Genomic DNA, 21,783 nt, shown 5'->3' on the forward strand with positions numbered 1-21,783 from the left:
GTTATGTGAAACGCATTTTCCCATAACAATACATGTTAAAAAAAATAATTCGTTCTGTAGCATAAAATATGCTAAGATGACATAAAAAAAGATAAATTTATCTTGTTAGAGCTGGTGTTAGACACAACTGGGGACTGCAAAGTCCAGGCAGAGGCTTACGGCTCTCTTTGACCAGGGGGGACAGTTGCCCTAGTTGCACTACCCTAACCCTATTCCTGCTATGTGTGACTGTGGTATTCTGTTAGCATGATATTTCTGTGTAGCATTCTATAATAATTTGGCTTATTCAATTTTCTTGATAGTAGAGGGGATATATGTGAAGGGGAGGGGAGACAGGGGTTTTGTTGATCCTTGCTGTGTATTATAATCACCCCCCACATACTCCCCAGTACCTTTTTAATCATCCCCCCTCGGTACCTTTTTTAATTCCTCCCATCTTTCCCAGCCAGTGGCGTACAGGCCAGAAGCGCAGAGATCAGGAGCAATTCCTCTGCACGCCTGTGTGGGCCCATGCCGATCTCCGAATGGCTGCAGTTAGTTCTTGTGAGTCCCGCGAGAGCTGACTGCAGCCATTCAGAGATCAGCGCAGGCCAGGCAGTAGCACAGAAGGCTTGCTCTTGATCTCTGCGCTTCTGGCTGGGAAATTTGCTAGACCACCAGTTACGAGTGAGCGGGTGAGATTAAAGTTGCAGCAGTGGTGGCTTTTTTTAAAAAATATGTGGCGGCGGGGGGAGGTTAAAAAATATGCGGTGGCGGCAGAGGCTTAAAAATATGCAGCAGCGGCGGCAGGGGGGTTTAAAATATGTAGCGCCACTGCACAGAGAGCCAGGCGGAGAGAGGGCAGTTAAGGATGCAGCTCGGGCGACTTCGTTGTGTGAAACGAAGTTCGTTGTAGGAAGCAAGACATGAAGTTCGTTGTGCGCAGCGTTCGCTGTGCGAGGCGTTTGTTATGCGAGGCACCACTGTATCTGCAAAGTTTGCAGGGATTATGTGATTGACTGCATATAGCTCAAGACTGGACAGTGCAGTCCCTTTTTCACGAGAGCTTCACTGATTGCCTGTGGAAAAGCTGTGGGCATATCTGATGAGATGTTAAACCTGTACTACAGGAAACTTTCTTTAGACCTGAATCTGGTCCTCACAAGATCCCCCCCCCCCCCAAAAAAAAAAAAAAAAAGCTGGTCAGTCCTCCCCTCCCCCAACTCCTTCAGTTTTCTTAAGTTAACCTGTTTTCTGGAGCTTCAGTCCCATGTGCTTCTTATAACATGAGGACGTGTGAAATATAATTAACACACGGTTTGATTTTTCTTTTTTTCTTTTTTTTTCACGAGGCATGATGACATTCGGTGCTAATGATAGTTCACACTTGTGTAAGGAGGTGTAGTGCGAGAGAATGAGCATTCCTTGGGGAGCCACTGGTTTTGTTTCAAATTCATTTTCTTTTTTTTTTGTGTGTGAATTTATATAGGGGAGGGGAACACATTTAAGACTAATTTTTTGTTTGTTTTTTTTGTTTTTGAAGGGGGGGTTGACATGCAGAGTTGTGTGTGTAGTCAGGAAATGGTACCCAACTAGTCAGGCTTCTTCCCTCCATTCTTAGGTGGTTCAGGTGATATGTTCTCTGCAGGCCCCCCCCTTCCTCCCTGTGCCAGCATCAGAGGTTCTGAATGGAGGTTCAAAGACTGGCTCTGTCCCACCCCCCAAAAAAAATGTTTACCACTGTTGACAAGAGCCATAGAAAGCAGGGTCTGAACTAGAACACACTTAGGATTCCATATGTTTAAATTAATCGTGCTCAAGGGTTTGATCAATTTGTAATGGTCTAATATCCATGCAGAAAACTAAGCAATCCTGTGTAGAGCCCCTGCCAATGTGTTTAATCACAAACCTTCAGCTCTTTCATTTAATTAATGTCCAGCAGGGTGACAGCCCTTGCCTAGCTGGACAAGTTTGTTCTATTCTATTCTGTTTCTTATAGCTCTTAAATTTTAACAAGGATTCTGTGCAGTTTACAAAACAGTTATCCCTCATCCTAATAATAATAATAACTTTATTCTTCTATACCGCCACAATCTTGTGACTTCTAGGCGGTTTACAATCAAGACAGCTGGACATTCAGCGAATTACAATATGCAGATAGTCAGAGGAAATAAAGAGAGCAGAGACTTCAAGAAAGCAAGAATATAGAAATACAATTTGCTGAGCAAGAGTATAAGATATACAGTTTGGTAGGTAATGTCCGATAGGACCTGTTTGGAATAAGCTGCACGTTTCAGAAAATACAGCTAAAAATTACGATATGATAAAGATAACAGTTTATATGTATCACAGCACTGTGAAATTCAAGTGGGCTAAGGAGGGGAGAGGGGGGTAAGGGGAGGAGGTTGGGGGGACCGTTATTGGGGAGAGAGAGGGGAGAGCGGGTCAATTGTTTAGGTATTTCAATCCTAGAGAATTACAGTTATAAAAAGATTCAAAACCAATATTGCACAATTAACCAACATTATCAAAAAGATGTGTTTTTCAATGCTTTCCTGAAATAACATGAATCAAGTTGTCTTAATTTAAAAAGGCAAGCTGTTCCAAATTTTAGGTTCCTAATTTGTAAAAGTAGACTCAAATAGATGTATACTTTGTGTATATTTAAAGCAGAAGGAAAATTTAACTTACAGCATTGCATGTTTTCCTTCCTATATCACACATACTCAGTCAGATAGAACTCTGGATGCTATCCTATAGACTAAAACTAAATGCTGACAAAACTAAATTCTTCCTGGCCTCCCCCAACGACAAACTCAAAAATACCTCAATCCAAGTGAACGGATCGGACTTCCCCCTAGAACAAACCCTAAAAATCCTAGGAGTCACCCTAGACAAACACCTTTCCCTTGAAAAGCACACTGATCTTACCGTCAGGAAATGTTTCTCGGCGCTCTGGAAACTCCGCACCATAAAAAAATACTTTGATGACAACTCATTCCGACTGCTAGTACAATCCTCCATTCTCAGCATCCTCGATTATTGCAACATCATTTACCTAGGCGCCATGAAGAAAACCACCAGGAGACTAAAACTGATTCAGAACACTGCCGTCCGCCTTATATTTGGCCTTAACAAATGGGAACATATCACCCCTTTCTACCATAAACTGCACTGGCTGCCATTTGAATCCAGAGTACTGTTCAAGTTCGCATGCCTCAGCTTCAAAACGGTGTTTGGTCTATCCCCAAGCTACCTCATCCCCCACTTTAAATTAAACCACAACAGTAAGAACTCTCGCAGAATTCATCTATTCGCCTTCCCCTCCCTAAAACTATGTCCTCTCAAACGATTCGTTGACAAAACCTTCTCCTTCCAGGCGGCCAAACTAAACACATGGCTTGCCCAAATTATACTTGACGCCCCCACTTACCTGGACTTCAGAAAAAAACTCAAAACTTACTTATTCCACAGACAGAATCTCTAACACTCCCACTCGCGACTTCTACTCCCTTCAATACACTTAAACCTCCACCTTCCCCCCCAAGGTTCCCTCCAAACCAACTATCCTCCCTGACCGGTATGTTTTTTTCCCTATAAAAAAAAAAAGAAAATTGTACACTCTTGTATATTCCATGTACTATGTTCCCTGAATATTCCTCGCATATTCCTTGTATATTCCTTATATCATACTCCTTGTATATTCCTACTGATGGCATTTTAAACTCCTGTTCAACTTCAACGACTTGTACACTCCAAAAAAATTGTAAATTCCAAGGCTATTTTCGTGTGTAATCTTATTAACTGCTGTGAACCGCCTAGAACTCTCTGGGTATGGCGGTATACAAAATAAAGTTATTATTAAAATAAAGTTATTATTGTACAAACAAATGAGTATAAGAGATTCAGAGCAGAAGCCAAACCACAGCAATCTAGCCCTTATGAGGCCTTATACAAACAAGAAATCTTAAACTGCTCTTTTTTTTTTTTAATGGAAGCCAGTGTAACTCAATCAACAAAGGAGCAGCCCTCTCAAATCTACTTAATTAAAAAAAAAAAAACACACATTCTAGCCGCCATGGTTTGTATGTAACACCTGCAACCTCAGTAAAGAGAATTATAATAATCTTAAGTATGGAAATAGTATAGCTTGTGCAACGTTCCTAAAACTATTCAGCCTTGGAACAGATCATATTGTTATCAGTTACCTCATTCTACTACTATATTCTAAAGAGAATATATATATATTTTTAACTAAGGCATTAAAGTCAACAATGACCCCAAGAACATTTGCAGTATTTTCTGTTTTAAGTAATTCTTAAGAAAGCAAGTCATAGGCTCCAAACCACAGTACTCTTGTTTTTAACTTATTTAATTTCAGAAAATAATTAAACCAAAATGGTCTTAGCTTGACTATAAATCTCCCCACTGCTGGGAGCATTTAAGTAAAAAAAAAATAATAAGAATAATAATTAATAAGAATAGGTTAATTTGATCTTTGAGTAGATTGAGGTTGTTTTTATGTTTTGAAATTATGTAATTACTGAAGTGGTATGTTTTGAAGGCAGCTTTGAACTTTTGTGATTGGCCAAGACAGAACCATAGGCTCAAAATCAAATTGAGCCCTTGAGCTGTCCCCAGTTATGGCTCTGTCCTTCCCGTTCCACTTTAATAGCTGAGAAGAGTCAGAGAACAGATCATGTATACCTCCTCCCAAAAGCCCCTGTGTCTGTCTCTTGGCTGTGCACGGTTGTGAATTTTCTTGTGATCTTGGGTACAGTCCACTCATTGACTATTTCATTTGCAGAATCTGGAGCTGTTGGAGAAAGGCTGCAGTAACCTATGCAAACAAATTGAAAATGCTGTTGTATTTGGTGTTCCAGTAGTTGTTGCCATGAACACCTTCAAGTAAGTAAAGACGCAGGAGATGCTCTAGGATTAGTATATTATACCTGCGAGCCAAAATTGCTGAAGCTGCATGTTTGCCGAATGACTGATGAGAGCAAAATGTTAAAGGGTTTTGTAGGCACAGTTGCTTGTTGCAGGCCTAAATAATTTCTTAGATCATATGCACAGTCAGACTTTATACTTTAGGCAGACGTTGATCGAATCCCTCAGCTGCAGTATTCCGCTGGTCTTCTTTCTTTCATAGTGTCTTTACAAGATAATAGGAAGCACCCCTGGTCTCTCTCAATGCCAGGAAAAGGGTCACAGAACCTGACTTTTGCCAAGGAATAGTGCGTCCTACTCAGCCAGCCTGCAGCTGACTTGGCCAGGCACGTGTGCAGGTGTATGCGATGCCACCCCATCCCATCATACACATGTGCACATGCACACAGAGATCACTTAGCAGGAGGAGAGCAGAGTAGATGGGCCATTTGGCCTTTATCTGCCATCATGTTTCTATAACAATAATGCTCTATGACCTCACAATGCAGGCGTAAAGAACCTTAGCCTGTAGGGCACAGGTGTCAAAGTTGGTCCTCGAGGGCTGCAATCCATTCGAGTTTTCAGGATTTCCCCAATGAATATGCATGAGATCTATTAGCATTTCATTCAAATAGATCTCATGCATATTCATTGGGGAAAGCCTGAAATCCCGACTGGATTACAACCCTCAAGGAGGGACTTTGACACCCCTGCTGTAGGGAGAGGAGGAGATAATGGATGCTACAGATGGGCAGACTGGATGGGCCATTTGGCCATTATCTGCCATTATGTTTCTATGTTTTTTCAGGCAGAGTTCTCTTCTCCAGCCCAGGATGTGATGTAGTTTGAGCTGTATGTATGGTGCAGAGCATGAGTGGAAACCCATTGGTAGAGGAAGACACAGCCCAATGTACTACTGCCCTCTTCCTCCCTGTCCAGGTAACAGCCAGTCGTCACAAATAGGGAGAAACAACCAGAAGAGTGAAGGACAGGGAGAAAAGGGGCTATAGGGTAGGTTAGTAAATATGATTGAGAGAAGGGGTTGAAGCAGATAAATTGCAGGATTAGAGATTGTCACGGTGACAGAATTCATCACAGTTCCCGTCCCCGTGGGAAACCATCTTGTGTCATTCTTTAGAGTCTATCTCAACCTCAGTCCTTCTACACCAGCTTTCTTTAATGCAAGGCTTGAAGGTCAGTGGTTTTGCCCATTCATACTCTGATTCTTCCCTCTCTCCTTAAAGAATGACATGGGGATTGTTTCCTGCGGTTATCCGCAGGGACGGGAACAATGATGAATTTTGTCATTGTGTCGTTCTCTAATCGGGATAACTAGGCATCCTGGAAGGGCTAAACTGGTCTGCTTGTCATGATTGAATTCCATATACATGTGGTGATGGTTTCTGCTGTCTCCTTGCTCACAGATCTGATACAGAAGCTGAGATTGAGCTGGTTTGCCGCCTGGCAAAGGCTGCTGGAGCCTCTGATGCTGTAAAGAGCACTCACTGGGCTGATGGGGGGAAGGGAGCTGTCGCTCTGGCAGAGGCCGTGCAGCGAGCATCACAAGAACCCAGTCACTTCAGGTTTCTTTATGATGTGGAGGTAACATTTTGTACAGGGATGGTGCACTTTTTAATTCCTAAATGTATCTCTTCCCCCCTCCCTTTTTAATTAGATCTAAAGAGTCTTTCTGAGAATACTCCAAGAGAAAATCGCTGACATCTGTGAGTTCTGTGGTGATGGGGGGAAAAATTTAATTTCTTGACGCCGGTATCTTATTGATGTGTTTCTAAGCCTATTTTTATTTTTAAGGAAAGTGCCAGGAAATCAAATCTAGCCAGTTTGGAGAAGGGAGAGGGGAGGAGGGGCATGAAATGACAAGCTCCTCCAGCTTGGGAGCTCATGGTACATGCTGAGCTGTACTGAGCAGAAACATGCTGAATTTTCTAAACTGTAAATACATTAGAGAATGATTTATTGGGGTAGAGGCTGAATTTGCTTTCTCATTGCTTTGCCTCCGTTTTCTATGGCAACCATAGTGTTAAAACAGGCATGTTGAAGAACAGTCCACCACCGATTTACTTGTTAAACCAAGGAGAGCAGGAGCAGGTGGAGAGCAAACTGAATTTAGTTTAAGAAAATCTGCTATTCAGTAAGGAAATGGTTATGTGGAATTCACAGAATATCTTGGCTTTCTCTGTTATGGTCAAGTGAAACTGAATCTGACTTTCCCCCTCTTTTATGAATGCACAGCGCGGGTTTTAGCGCTAGCAGCGGTGGTAAGTGCTCCGACGCTCATAGGAATTCTATGAGCGTCGGAGACTTACCGTCACTGCTGGCGCTAAAACCCTCACGCTATGCATTCATAAAAAGGGGTAAAGTATATTCCAAAAAAAAAGTCCATTCCCATCTTGAAATCTCTCTGAGGAAGATTCTCAAAATTCGCTGGTAAAATCGATGTAGTGTTCATAGTGGGCGATTCCCAGCATAATAGCATGTAAATTATATGCACGCTATTTATGCAGAAAATCGCCAGTAAAAAGAAGGAGGAATTGTGTCTCGTGATTGCTCAGAAGAGCAGTTGCTAAGCACAGTTCCTCTCTCCTGTCAAAGCTGCTCTTACTGCCCTGATCAACTGAGCCAGCTCAACTGATTAACTGGCAGGGAAAGCAGCAGAAAGAAGAGTCCCCCTCCAGCCGACACCCCCTCTCGTCCGCTACTGCCCAGACCCCCCAACATACTGAACAAGATCTGCAAGAGGAATGCCCACTCCCTCCCGCCGCTGGTGATTCTTGCCCTCCCTCCCTCCCTCAACAGGAGGGATACCCATTCCCTCCCCCCGTACCTTTCCACTGGCCGGAAGGATACCTACTCTCTCCGGCCAGCAGGCCCGTCTCTTTAAAATGGCAGGTCTTTCTGGTGCATCAGGGAGGGGACTAAGAGGCTGATTGGCCTAGGCGCTTTAGGCCATAGGAGGGGCCTTAAGTGCCTGGGCCAATCGAAGCCTTAGGCCCCTCCCTGCTGCATCCCAGGATGCACTGGGAAGGGGAAGGCCTGTTATTTTGAAGAGGCGGGCCTGCCGGCCAGAGGGAGTAGGCATCCCTCTGGTTAGCTGTTGTCGGAAAGGTACAGGGGGCTGGGGACCCTAGCAGCGGGAATGAGTGGGCATTCCTCCTGTGGGAGGTGGGAATCACCAGCAGCGGGAGGGCGTAGGCATCCCTCCTGCTGTCCTTCAATTCGGGGTCTTTTTTTTTTTTTTTTTTTTAATTTGCAGGTGGGGGGCCTGAGCTGTCAAGCCTTACTTTCCTGTTAGTGCCTGAGCCAATCAGCGCTCAGGCACTGACTGGAAAATAAGGCTATGACAATTCAGAATCTGTTAGAAAATTTTAGCTGCAAATGTGGCACAATGAGGTTAGGGAATCACCCAACGATGATAGAGAATCGAGTGCTCCTTTAAATTTGGTGAGTCCATTTAACTACCATTTTAATATTAATGACCTCGTTGTACTACATGTGCATGGCAGAGTCAGAAACTGCTAGGAGATTTGGAAAAGGCCGTTCTGATAATTGGCCGGTAAAATACTGGCACACTAAAATGGCTGGAAACGGTTCAGTGACCATGTTAAGGGCACGGTAAGTTTTGAGAATCCTGCCATCAGTCCCTTCTGGTTTTATTACCCTTTTACTGAGACTTGAGCATACATAGGGCCCAGTGTCCTAAGCATTCTTCTAATAGATCAAAAGTGGGTGGAAATATTATAATGATGAGCTTCTGTCTTGGTGTGCCATGGAGTTGTGCTGAAGTCTAAAGAGGGGGCATATTATTGCTACGCCTGGGACCTTTCCAGTTCATGGGCCAGTAAAACGATACCAGTACTGTCTGGGCATGCAATTAGGGGAAGGTGAGAAAAAAAAAGATTGAAAAAAAAAAAAAAAAAGGAACAGCTGGGATGTAAGGCTACACAGAGACCTCTGTGGGTGGCACATCCATAAAGATGCGTGTGGTTTTCTAAAGCTGCTGTGAATTGATAGGCTGTTTGTTTGGCAGCAATCCTGAAGCAAAAAACGTAAAGCCCACATTGTTGTTGTTTTTTACGGAAGGTGGGCTGTATCTGTTCTAATTCCACTACATCTTTATTTTCTGTTTGGAATTTATTAAAATTGTCAAGATTTTCAAACTAAGAATATAATAGCCAGACCACACATTAGATCAAGAAAAATGAATATTTGCTTTTGACAGAGCGAAAAGTTTCTCAAACTTGCAATGAATCTGACAAAACTCCACAAGCCTCCAGATGAAAGAAGGATGAAAATAAAATGAGGGATCACAGCACAAATAGTAAATGTTCAAAATATTGTTAAATGTTATCTGTTCTGACAAATGGTACAGAGAAGTGCTACTCAACTAAGGAAGTCCCTGATTAGCTCCCAAGGGAGGAGCCCGAAGTGCCTGAGCCAATCAAGGCCTTAGGCGCTTCCCTGTACATCACATGATGCACCGGGGTGGGGCCTAAGGCCCGATGGCAGGCAGACACGTTGCTGGAGGCCTAGGTACGGGAGAGGGGTGTCTGGTGGCAGTAGGGAGTCGGCATTCCTCCTTCCGTTTTGGGGTCTTTTTTTGGGGGGAGGGGAAGTCAGCCCGATGGCAAGAGGGAGTGAGAATCCCTCCTGCCATAATTTTTAAGCAGCAACAGCAGCGGTCCTCAGTGGGGGGGAAGGGGGGGCGGTTCGGGGAGGGGGTACTTTGTCGGGGGGGAGCTGTTTTTCTTTCTTTTTAATCGGGGGCTGATATTTTGCGTGTGTAATACACACAAAATATCAGTACCATTAAAAAACAAACAAACAAAAAAATAGGCAGACCTGTCGGTAACACAGTTACTGACAGGTCTGCAGCAGTCGGATTTGACAATAGTAAAACCCAATTCAAAATAGCCAAGCAATTGTTAGTGAATCAATTGCTTGGCTATTTTGCATGAGAGGAGAGGATCGGGTAGGAGATTGATCGGGCAGCAGTTTAGTGAATCGGGTCGGGGAACGATCGCAAAACCAGTAAAACTGGTTTTACAATCGTTGTTACAGGATCTGAATCTAGCCCTGAGTGAGAGGATAACAAACCAGAGGAGCGGTGGAGAGTACTCAAAAATGTTGTTTTTCCGGTGTTTAACCGATAAGCATCTGCTTGAGGGTTTTTATTTTATTTTTTGCATCAGGATGGTGTGAGAATACTCAGAAGTGATCTTTTCCAGTGTTTAGCCAATAAACACCTAATGGAGCTGTGTTTGGGATGCTTTTTGTATTAAGGGGGTGTTTGAATGTTTGTTTTATCTTTAAAATCTAAAATCAGTAGCATAAGAACATAAGCCGTGCCTCTGCTGGGTCAGACCTGAGGTCCATCATGCCCAGCAGTCCGCTCACATGGCGGCCCATCAGGTCCATGACCTGTATAGTAGCCCTCTATCTATACCCTTCTACTTCAGAAAATTGTCCAATCCCTTCTTGAACTCCAATACCGTACCCTGTCCTATCACTCCCTCTGGAAGTGCGTTCCAGTTGTCCACCACCTGTTGGGTGAAGAAGAACTTCCTGGCATTGGTTCTGAATCTGTCCCCTTTTAATTTTTCCGAATGCCGTCTCATTCTTGTAGTTGTCGAAAGTTTGAAGAATCTGTCCCTCTCCACTTTCTCTGTGCCCTTCGTGATCTTGTAAGTCTCTATCATATCCCCTCTAAGTCTCCGCTTCTCCAGCGAAAAAAGCCCTAGTCTCTCTAATCTTTCAGCGTATGAAAGGTTTTCCATACCTTTTATCAAACGTGTCGCTCTCTTCTGAACCCTCTCGAGTATCGCCATATCCTTCTTTAGGTACAGCGACCAATATTGGACGCAGTACTCCAGATGCGGGCGCACCATTGCCTGATACAACGGCAGGATAACTTCTTTCATTCTGCTTGTAATACCTTTCTTGATTATTCCTAGCATTCTATTCGCTTTCTTAGCAGCCGCTGAGCATTGTGCCAATGGCTTCATTGCCATGTCCACTATTACCCCAAGTCCCTTTCTTGGGAACTCTAACTCCACTGAAACTCAGGAGTGGGAAATTTCATGGCAACACCAGAAAGTACTTCTTCACCGAAAGGGTGGTTGATTGCTGGAATAATCTTCCACAATCTTCCACTACAGGTAATTGGGGCCAGCAGCGTGCCAGACTTTAAGACAAAATGGGATTGGCACGTGGGATCTCTTCATAGAGAAAGGTAGGGGTGGGTCATTAGTGTGGGCAGACTGGATGGGCCGTGGCCCTTTTCTGCTGTCAGTTTCTATGTTTCAATAACAGCCCTCCCATCGTGTAGCTGTACCTCGGGTTTCTGTTTCCTATGTGTAAGACTTTACATTTCGCTACATTGAACTTCATCTGCCATCTCGTCGCCCACTCCCCTAGTTTGTTCAGATCCCTTTGTAAATCTTCGCAGTCCTCTTTAGTCCTAGCCCCATTAAATAGCTTGGTGTCATCTGCAAATTTTATTACTTTGCTCTTCGTCCCCGTTTCTAGATAATTTATAAATACATTGAATAGCAGCGGTCCAAGCACCGACCTCTATGGAACACCACTCGTGACCTTCCTCCAGTCCGAGTAGTGGCCCTTCACTCCTACCCTCTGCTTCCTGCCCGCCAACCAATTCCTGATCCATCTGTGTACATCTCCTTCCACCCCATGGTTCTTTAGTTTCCGAAGTAGGCGTTCATGGGGTACCTTGTCAAAGGCTTTTTGGAAGTCTAAGTATACAATGTCTATGGGGTCCCCTTTGTCCATCCGTTTGTTAATTCCTTCGAAGAAGTGCAATAAGTTCATCAGGCATGATCTTCCCTTGCAGAAGCCATATTGGCTTGTTTTCATAAGTTTATGCCTCTCTAGATGCTCCTCGATGCTATATTTTATCAGCGCTTCCGCCATTTTCCCCGGAACCGAGGTCAGACTTACCGGTCTGTAGTTCCCCGAGTCACCTCTCGATCCCTTTTTAAAAGATGGGCGTAACATTGGCTATCTTCCAATCCTCTGGGATCACGCCTGTTTTCAGGGATAGATTACAAACCTGCTGTTCAGCTATTTCCTCCTTTAGTTCTTTCAATACTCTAGGGTGGATTCCGTCCGGGCCCAGCGATTTGTCAGTTTTTAATTTTTCTATCTGCCTGTGTACGTCCTCAAGGCTTACTTCCATGGATGTTAATTTTTCTGCTTGGTCTCCTTTGAAGATTTGTTCAGGTTCCAGTATGTTGGATATGTCTTCTTTTGTAAATACTGACGAAAAGAACGTTTAGTCTTTCCGCCACTTCTTCCCTCCTTCACTCCCTTCCTATCTCTGTCATCCAGCGGTCCCATCTCCTCCCTAGCCGGCTGCTTCCCTTTAACATATCTGAAGAACGGTTTGAAATTTCGTGCTTCCCTGACTAGCCTCTTTTCATATTCTCTTTTTGCTTTTCTAACCACGAGGTGACATTCTTTTTGATACTTCCTGTGATCTTTCCAGTTCTCCTCGGTTTTGCCCTTTTTCCATTTCTTGAATGAATTCTTCTTATCCCCTATCGGTTTCTTCACTTCTTTAGTTATCCACGCCGGGTCTTTTGTTCGGCTCTTTTTGCACCCTTTTCTGAATCTGGGGATATACCGATTTTGCGCCTCACTTACCGTGTCCTTGAATAAAGACCAGGCTTGCTCTACAGTCTGCCATTTCTTTGTGTTGTTCCTGAGTTTCTTCCTTACCATTACCCTCATTGCTTCATAGTTTCCTTTCTTGAAGTTAAAAGTTGTCGCTGTGGTCTTTGAACTTGATCATGTTATGATCGCTGTTTCCCAACGGTCCCACTACTTCCACATCCTTTGCAGGTCCTCTTAGCCCATTAAGGATTAGATCCAGAGTGGCATTTCCTCTCATCGGTTCTCTGACAAGCTGATCCATGAAGCAGTCCTGTATAGCCTCCAGGAATCCGGTCTCCCTAGCACATTTTGAGTTTCCAAGACTCCAGTCTATTCCGGGATAGTTGAAGTCTCCCATAATGATCGTGTTAGAAACATAGAAAGATGACGGCAGAAAAGGGCTATAGCCCATCAAGTCTGCCCACTCTATTGTCCCACCCCATTAAGTCAGAGTGCTGCTCGACCCACGTAGAGATCCCACGTGGATTTCCATTTATTCTTAAAGTCAAGCACGCTAGTGCAGTGTTTTTCAACCTTTTTACACCTATGGACCGGCAGAATTAAAAGAACTATTCTGTGGACCGGCATCGGTCCGTGGACCGGCGGTTGAAGAACACTGGGCTAAGTCGTGGGCCAGACCCCGCCCTCCATCCCAGACCCCGCCCCAATAATGTACTAATTGCACCTTGCACATACCTTGCCTCATCTGGAAGCCTTCCCTCTGAAGTTGCAACGTCAGAAAGAAGGCTTCCGGTTCAGGCGCAGAATGCCCGTAGGAGCCATTGCTCTTGGCTTTGTGCACTGAATCAGATAGGAAGAGGGAGCTGGCTCGCAGATAACGCCGCATCGATCGCACCGTGGACCAGTGGTTGAAGAACACTGTTTTGGGCCTGATGCACGTGCTGGCCCTGTGGACCGGCAGGAAATTTCTGTGGACCGGCACTGGTCCATGGACCGGTGGTTGAAGAACACTGCGCTAGTGGCCTTGATCACCTGCACCGGTAGTTTGTTCCAGTGATCCACCACCCTTTCTGTAAAGAAATACTTCCTGGTGTCACCACCAAATCTCCCTCCTCTGAGTTTGAGCGGGTGCCCCCTTGTGACTGAAGGTCCCTTAGGAAAGAATATGTCGTTTTCCACCTCGACACGACCTGTGACATACTTAAATGTCTCAATCATGTCACCCCTCTCCCTGCGCTCCTCTAGAGAGTAGAGCTGTAACTTGCCCAGTCTTTCCTCGTATGAGAGACCCTTGAGTCCGGAGACCATCCTAGTGACAATTCGCTGGACTGACTCAGCTCGAAGTACATCTTTACGGTAATGTGGCCTCCAGAATTGCACACAGTACTCCAGATGAGGTCTCACCATGGTTCTGTACAGTGGCATTATGACTTCAGGTTTATGGCTGACGAAGCTTCTATTGAAACATCCCATCATCCGCCTTGCTTTGGATGAGGCCTTCTCTACTTGTTTGGCAGCCTTCATGTCTGCACTGATGATTACTCCTAAGTCCCGTTCTTCTGAGGTCTTAGCTAGTGTTTCTCCATTCAAGGTGTATGTTCTGCATGGATTTCTGCTGCTGAGATGCATCACCTTACACTTCTTTGCGTTGAAGCCCAGCTGCAATGTTGAGGACCAGTTTTCCAACTTGATCAGATCCTGCACCATAACATCCGTGAGATCGCTTTCACCTACTGTATTACACAGTTTGGCGGCGTCGGCAAACAGCGCTACTTTTCCCTGAAGCCCTCGGGTCAAGTCCCTTATGAATATGTTAAAAAGGGATGGTCCCAGGACTGAGCACTGCGGCACTCCGCTAGTCACCTCCGATGTCTTAGATAGGGTGCCATTGACCACCACCCTCTGAAGTCTTCCACTCAGCTAATCATTGACCCATGCCGTTAGTTTCTCACCTAACCTACCGTTTTGCATTCCCGTTTCATCTCGGCTTCCATTTCTTCATCAGTAGTTTCGTTTTGCCCAGGTGGACGATAGTACAGGCCTTAGCTATAATCCATTTGCAAACTGTAGTCCCTAAAGTAGAGCTTCCCAAACTGTGGATTGGGGCCCCAAATTGGGGTCACACAACCATCATTTGAGGTCACAACCTGGGTAGACTCTCCATAGGTCCATCGTTGTTTTGCACCTCCGGGATCACACAGTTTTAATTGGCCACTGTAATAGGGTCCACAGTTTTGGCCCAATCAGATCACACATTCCTCCTGCCCAGGTGAAAGAAAACAGGCTAAGAGAACTCTCTGGTCCTTGTTGATTCAGACGCCAATGCTGATGGTACTGGCACCACTAAAGGGTATTATGGCATTCTGGTGTCCCATAAATCTGTTGTCTTCCCCTTTCAATACACTACTTGGTATGCCGGTGTCCATGGTGATGGCAGGGCTGAATGCAGATGTAGGAAGCAGGTATGCAGCCATGACAGATTTAGTTCAGGCTTAGTCAGAGATTAGTTCATAAGCCTCTGTTGCACAAAAGTTACATCCCTATAGGGCTTGTATAGCTCATAAAACTCATCTTTGTGTAGTAGCTCTGGTTCAGTTGAAGTTAAGGCAGCCTGCAGAGGATTCAGGTTTAGAGTATCCTGGTATCTTGAACTGTGATCTTGCAGTTGCAATCCTAGTGTGATTTATCTTCCAGCTTCCTATCGTGGAGAAGATTAGAATTATTGCACAAAAGATCTATGGAGCAGACGATGTGGAACTTCTTCCAGAAGCCCAGCAGAAAGTTGAACTTTACACCAAACAGGTAGTCCTGCAATCTCTTCACTCATTAAGACTGGCTGTGTAAGTGAGCAGCACCCATTCAAGTATGGTCTGAAACAGTGCTTTAACAGTATAGCTTTGTCTCGTAGTGAACCAAACTATGTTCAGGTTACAAAGAACCTCCTGACGTGCTTTTGGAGGTGAACTATCCAGCTCTCCCAGTTTTTGAAACCGAGGCCAGGGCCAGCGCTAACACTTGCTCTTCCACCTTAGCTTTTGTGCACATCAACTGATGCTATCACCTGCATTGGCCTATTCTTTCAGGAGAAGCCATGTTGCATTGGTGCAAAATATTATTTTAAACTGCATGATGGCTAAGACCTCAGAAATATATATTTAGAGCGCGGCTCGAGTACTAATGGTCAGCATGACTTTGGATTTGGGTTTTAGATTTATTGTGTCTTCTGGTAACTAATGTAACTCTTCCACAGGTTGTTGCTATGCGAAAATAAAACGCTTTTTTATGTATGTATTGTTTGATAGATAATAGCTATATGGCACATTGTTGAATGAGTTGCAAGTAGGGTTACTAGATGTCTGGATTTACCCAGACATGTGATCTTTTTAGAGGGTATGTCCGGACGGCTTTTCATGTATTAATCTTTATTGATTTTCATATAATTAATTTAGATATAAACACTACAAAGAAGGCGCTTTAAATACACAATTAATACATAAAACAACCATTTCCCCCTCCCCATAACTTGTTATATTAATCGTTATTACCCTCCAGGTACTTTAGTTAGATTGTGAGCCTTCGGGACAGTAAGGGAATTTTTCAAGTACCTTTCTTATTTCTAATCTTAATGTATATTTTCTGTAAACCGCTTAGAACCTAACGGATGTAGCGGTATATAAGAAATAAATTACATTACATTACATTACATTACATTATTCATTTTTAAAGCTCCCAGTAAGTGTGACATATAATACAATCATTTATACTTAAATCACACTTAATATATCATCAAATTCTAAACTATATCGAACAATCCCCCTCCCTTATATCCTATAGTTTTTCATAAATAAAAGAAATCATAAAATATTACCATTCCCCCCCCCCCATCCTGGACGTATATGAACCAATGGGAAAAAAAATTTATGTTTATTCTATATAATACTTTCAATCTTTGCAATATTTTCTTAATGGCTCCCAAATAACCTGAAAGCTTTTAAAATTTCCTCGCTGTGTAGCAATTATCCTTTCCATCTTGAATATGTGGCATAAAGAGTTCCACCAAAAGCTGTAATTCAGCCTCTTCCAATTTTTCCAGTTATTCGTAATCTGTTGGATGGCAACCCCTGTCATTATGAGCAGAAGCCTGTTATTATTAGAGGATATTTGGCTTTTAGCCCTCATTGACATGCCAAACAATACAGTGTCATAGGATAATGCCACTGGATTTTCTAACAAATTATTTATTTGACCACATATTGATTTCCAAAAAGCAAGAATGAATGGACAATAGAATAATAAATGATCTAATGTCCCAGCTTCAAGATGACAGTGCCAGCATCTATTAGATTTAGAGCTATCTAACTTCTGTAACCGAACCAGGATCTAAAATGCTCTTTGCGAGGATGCAAATTCAGTGACGTCACACACATGGATGACCGACCAACAACAACAGGCTGAGGGGGCAAGGCTGGGGCGTGGTGTGGGTGTAATGGGGCGGGTTTGGGTAGAACTGGACAGGCCTGGGGGGCGTGTCTATGGGTCTGGATTTTACATAAGCAAAATCTGGTAACCCTAGTTGGAAGGTAAGACGCCATATAAGAAAAAAGAGTAGGTGTGATTCTACATCCACTGGTGTAGTAAAGGAAGGAGAGCAGACCGCCCTGGTACCTCTCCTCTTTTCCCCTGCTCCCTACATATCTCTTCAAATCTTTTCCAGCTGTGAGCAGCATCTCTTGCCTGCTGCTCATACCAGCTTCATCCCTCCCTCTGATTTCACTTCCTGTTCACGGGGAGCAGGAAGTGACGTCACATAGAAGGATGAGGCTGGCGCGAGCAGAGGGTAAGAGATGCTGCTCATGGCTGGCGAAAATTTGAAGAGGTGAGTGGGGAGGGCAAAAAAAAAGGATACATCAAGGGAGCATTGGGCAATGCATGGCATAGCGATGGCAAGAGTCTCTGCCCCGGACACAAACTTCCCTTGCTGTATCCTGAACCAAACTGACATGCAGACAGAATTGCAATTCTCTGGTGTCATAAGTTGTGTTTTCTTGATCGTAAATGTATTTTACAATCTTGGACTGTGTCCGAACCGCAGTCCTTTTGGGGATGGAGATCTTTGGTGCATAATTTGGCCCTGTGAGAGGCCCGCGAGGCGATGGGCCACCCGCACAGACATAGTCACTTTTTGATCGTTTGGGGTGCTTATTTAAATTCTTTATCCCCGCGAGGGTGCAGCCTCATTTTGAATACTAGCTCTAACTCGGGACCAGATACTGCAATCACTTTTTTTTTTTTTTTTTTGGGGGGGGGGGGTTTAGACAAACCTTTTAGATGACCCAGGAGCCACAAGAGTCTGGGCCTCTGCTGTGTCTGAGACCTTCTGGTCGCCTTCAATACTGATCTCATGAGTGGGATGGGGGGGTTTGCTTTGATGGGGCAGGCTTGGGTGGGTACGGATGGGTTGCATTTTCTTTTCACTGTTGTGACTTGTTGAATACTTGTTGTTTATTCTGGATTCTATTGGTTATATTTTTGATCTTCACTCACAATAAAAACAGATTTGAACATAAAGTTGGTTTAATATAGTTCTCCAGTCTCATTTCTAGATTTACAAAGGATAAGGTTTACTAACCCATTACATTATCAAGATGTTGACTAAAGGTTTTGTACATCATGTGTTTGATTAAATGAAGTGTGATTTTTTTTTTTTTTCCTGTATTTAAGTTAAAGTAAATCTGCACCTCTTAATACTTTCTTAATCTAGTAAAGAAATATAGACCATTTAAAATAAACCAGAATTAAACTAATTAAATTAATAGATAACTCCAGGTAAGTTTTTCTAAATAAATAAACGAGGGCCTGATATTTAGGTTGTATCAATTTTTTTTAATAAACTGCATAAATAAACACAGAACAATAAATGGTAACATGATGTTCAAAATTTTCAAAAGCATTTATCTGGAACACGCTATTTGCCATATAGGCTACTATGCAAGTACTTCCAATTGCATTACACAAAAAAATAATGCGTCAAATAGCACCCCACCCCAGACTCTTACAATCTCTTGTAATCTGGTGGTTATAGACAGGCAGGAGTGATCCTGTCACTGTTGCCTTTCTCAGCTATACTCTAACCACAGTGTCAAAATTGCAAATGTCTAAACGGGTCCTCTGGAAGCATTCGCAATAGCGAATGTGAGACTAAGAAAGCCTAATAAAAACTTGAGCTGCAGTTCTAGTGTTTGAGATTTTCAGGCTATTTAAAATGGCTGCAGGGAGAAAGGATGGAATTTGGAAACAAATGTACATCCAAAGTAGATTGAGAGGGAAAGGAACAGCGATGATAGGGATTGTCGGTTCACCCCCAGAAATGCTAAGAGCCAAGCTGATGGTGAGAAAACCGGTCAAGGCGGTGGTGTCATTCTTTGAGTGTGATATTCTTTGTTTTCAGGGCTTTGGAAACCTGCCAATCTGCATGGCTAAAACTCACCTGTCGCTGTCCCATAACCCAGAGAAAAAAGGGGTGCCCACAGGATTCATCCTTCCAATCCGTGACATCCGTGCCAGTGTGGGGGCAGGGTTTCTCTACCCACTTGTTGGAACGGTGAGTGTGTTAAGCTATTCACAGTAGTGTCTTTCCTACTTCGATGCACCATATATACCCAGTTATAAGTCAAATTTGAGCCAATAAATGCCTGGGAAAAAAACCATAGGGTCATCTTATTTACAGGTTAAGAACATAAGAATTGCCACTGCTGGGTCAGACCAGTGGTCCATCATGCCCAGCAGTCCGCTCACGCGGTGGCCCTCTGGTCAAAGACCAGCACCCTAACTGAGACTAGCCCTACCAGGGCACGTTCTTTTTCAGCAGGAACTTGTCTAACTTTGTCTTGAATCCTTGGAGGGTGTTTCCCCCTATAACAGCCTCTGGAAGAGCGTTCCAGCTTTCTACCACTCTCTGAGTGAAGAAGAACTTTCTTACGTTTATACGGAATCTATCCCCTTTTAACTTTAGAGAGTGCCCTCTCGTTCTCTCATCCTTGGAGAGGGTGAACAACCTGTCCTTATCTACTAAGTCTATCCCTTTCAATACCTTGAATGTTTCGATCATTAACACACCTGTAGCACTAAAACAAAAATGAATCATTCCCCCGCCCCTACTGTGTACTTTCAAACAGAGTAGCAGCAATGCAGTAATGCTCCTAGGCTGCCCTTGGCTTGCTCCGGAGCACGCTCTGATCCATTCCATCCATGCAGAAACAGGAAATTGAGCCAGAGGGGGGGTAGAATGGATCAGAGTGCTCTGGAGCAGGATCACTGCACTGCTGCAGCTCTAGAAAATCCATTTGAAAGTACACAGCAAGAGGGGTGGGGAAGTGAGAAGCTGAGCAGGCTGGTAAAGGGAGAAAAAGGGAGCAATTTTTGAACTCTGGAGATGGAAGGGAGTGAGAGAGGTCACTAGCACAGGGAGGGAGGAAGGGCTGGAGGGAAGCCTCGACATATATGGGTCACAGCATGTGTGGAACCAAATACTAGGTAGTAGGTCAAAAACCATTCATGTATATTCAAGTTTCAAGTTTATTAGTTTTTCATATCCCGATCATAAAGCAAATATCTGACCGGTTAACAATAAAAATTTAAAATAGAAGAATAAGAACTAGTTAATAGTGTATTAAAGAGTATAGGGAAAACATATTAAACATATACAGACAAACACGACCGTGATGATGAATGGGGAGGAGGGGAAAAGTTACATAACACTGGAGCAAAACACCTACTAAAATAATATATCCAGGAGGGGCGGGGGAGGGTTAGGATGGTGGGGGGCTTAAACAGATTTATATTATTTGTTAGACTAGAGTGCAGTATGTTATATTACTTGATTGTTCATATGTTTGCATTATGTATTTGATGTCAAAACCAAATAAAGAATAATAAAAATAATAATATACTTTTTTAACCACTCCTTCAGAAGCTAATACTGCCTTCAGGTCTGATATTCCTTTTAAATTTTAAAATTTCACTTCTAAGACTTCAGAATCTCACCAGGACTGAGGGTAGGAAAAGCCTCAGAGTATGTAAATGTTTAAAAACAGAAAAAGAAAAAAAAAGTTCTGGAGATGGGATCACAGCAAGTATTGGAATAAGAATAGTACAATGGTTTGAACTTTGCCCAGTTATAATTTAAGAAATTGGTTTGGTGATAAGTTAAAAATCACGGTGCCAGAGGGTAGGTTTTTATGCCGATGAAAGAAACAAAAAGGAGTTTGGAGAAATTCTCTGTGTGACTCCAAATGATACTCTGAGGCTTTTCCTACCCTCGATCCTGGTGAGATTCTGAAGATTTAGAAGTGAAATTTTAAAATTTAAAAGGAATACAAGACCTTAAGGCAGTACAGTGGAATGCCGATTATCCAAACTTCAATTATCTGGATGTCCAATTATCCGGATTGCTTCGGGGGTCATCAACCCAGCCCAGCACCTCCCCTCCCCCCAAACCAGGAGATTTTCCCCACCAATGATTGGACATTAATTTTTTTTCTTTGGTTTTAATAATTGTTAATAAAAATACCTTCAGTACATTCCGCCCCCTCCCCTGACAAGAAAAAGCAGAATTCCCCCTTCCTCCCTAAACAGGTACCACCAACCCCCCTCCCAGACCCAGAGGAAAGACCCCAGGCTTGCCTTGTTTCCCTGATGGTCTAGCGACAGTGCTGGGGCAAGATTGTTCCTACTCGCTCCTGCATATACCCTGTCATTGATAGAAATAGTTGTTGAGACTTCCAGCGGCAGTCTCGTGAGGCTCCAATCACAGCATGTGTGTTCATTTTTAGATCCAAAACTGTCCTCAACGTTATGCTTGAGATCGACTCTGTGGCTGAGTACAAACAGTAGATATTTATATAATGTCTTATCCCAGGACAAGCAGGCAGCATATTCTTGACTGATGGGTGACGGCACCGACGGAGCCCCGGTACGGACAATTTTAGAGTGATTGCACTCTAAGAACTTGGAAAGTTCTAGCAGGCCACACCACGCAAGCGCGAGTGCCTTCCACCTGACGGAGGCGCGCGGTCCCCAGTTTCTTAGTTTCCGCGGAGCTAAGAAGACGCGCCTTTACAACGGCTGTTGAAAAGATTTTTTTCTCTCCTTCTCGCTCGCGTAAACCTGTTTGGAAATATTTTTTTCCTGTTTCTATTTTATTCTTTCTTGTTTTAAAAAAAAAAA

At 43.5% G+C, this 21,783-nt stretch overlaps 1 protein-coding gene across 1 annotated transcript in view; it reads left to right on the forward strand.

The window, feature by feature from the left end:
* Nucleotides 1–21,783, forward strand: part of MTHFD1 (methylenetetrahydrofolate dehydrogenase, cyclohydrolase and formyltetrahydrofolate synthetase 1) — a 152,139-nt gene that overhangs the window by 114,995 nt on the left and 15,361 nt on the right. The window contains exons 23-26 of the mRNA XM_033951846.1: nt 4,787–4,887; nt 6,333–6,510; nt 15,253–15,360; nt 19,007–19,159. Coding sequence (XP_033807737.1) covers nt 4,787–4,887; nt 6,333–6,510; nt 15,253–15,360; nt 19,007–19,159 — 540 coding nt within the window. The remainder of the gene's footprint in view (nt 1–4,786; nt 4,888–6,332; nt 6,511–15,252; nt 15,361–19,006; nt 19,160–21,783) is intronic.

The sequence above is a fragment of the Geotrypetes seraphini genome, chromosome 7, assembly GCF_902459505.1.
Source record: "Geotrypetes seraphini chromosome 7, aGeoSer1.1, whole genome shotgun sequence".
Lineage (NCBI taxonomy): Eukaryota > Metazoa > Chordata > Amphibia > Gymnophiona > Dermophiidae > Geotrypetes > Geotrypetes seraphini.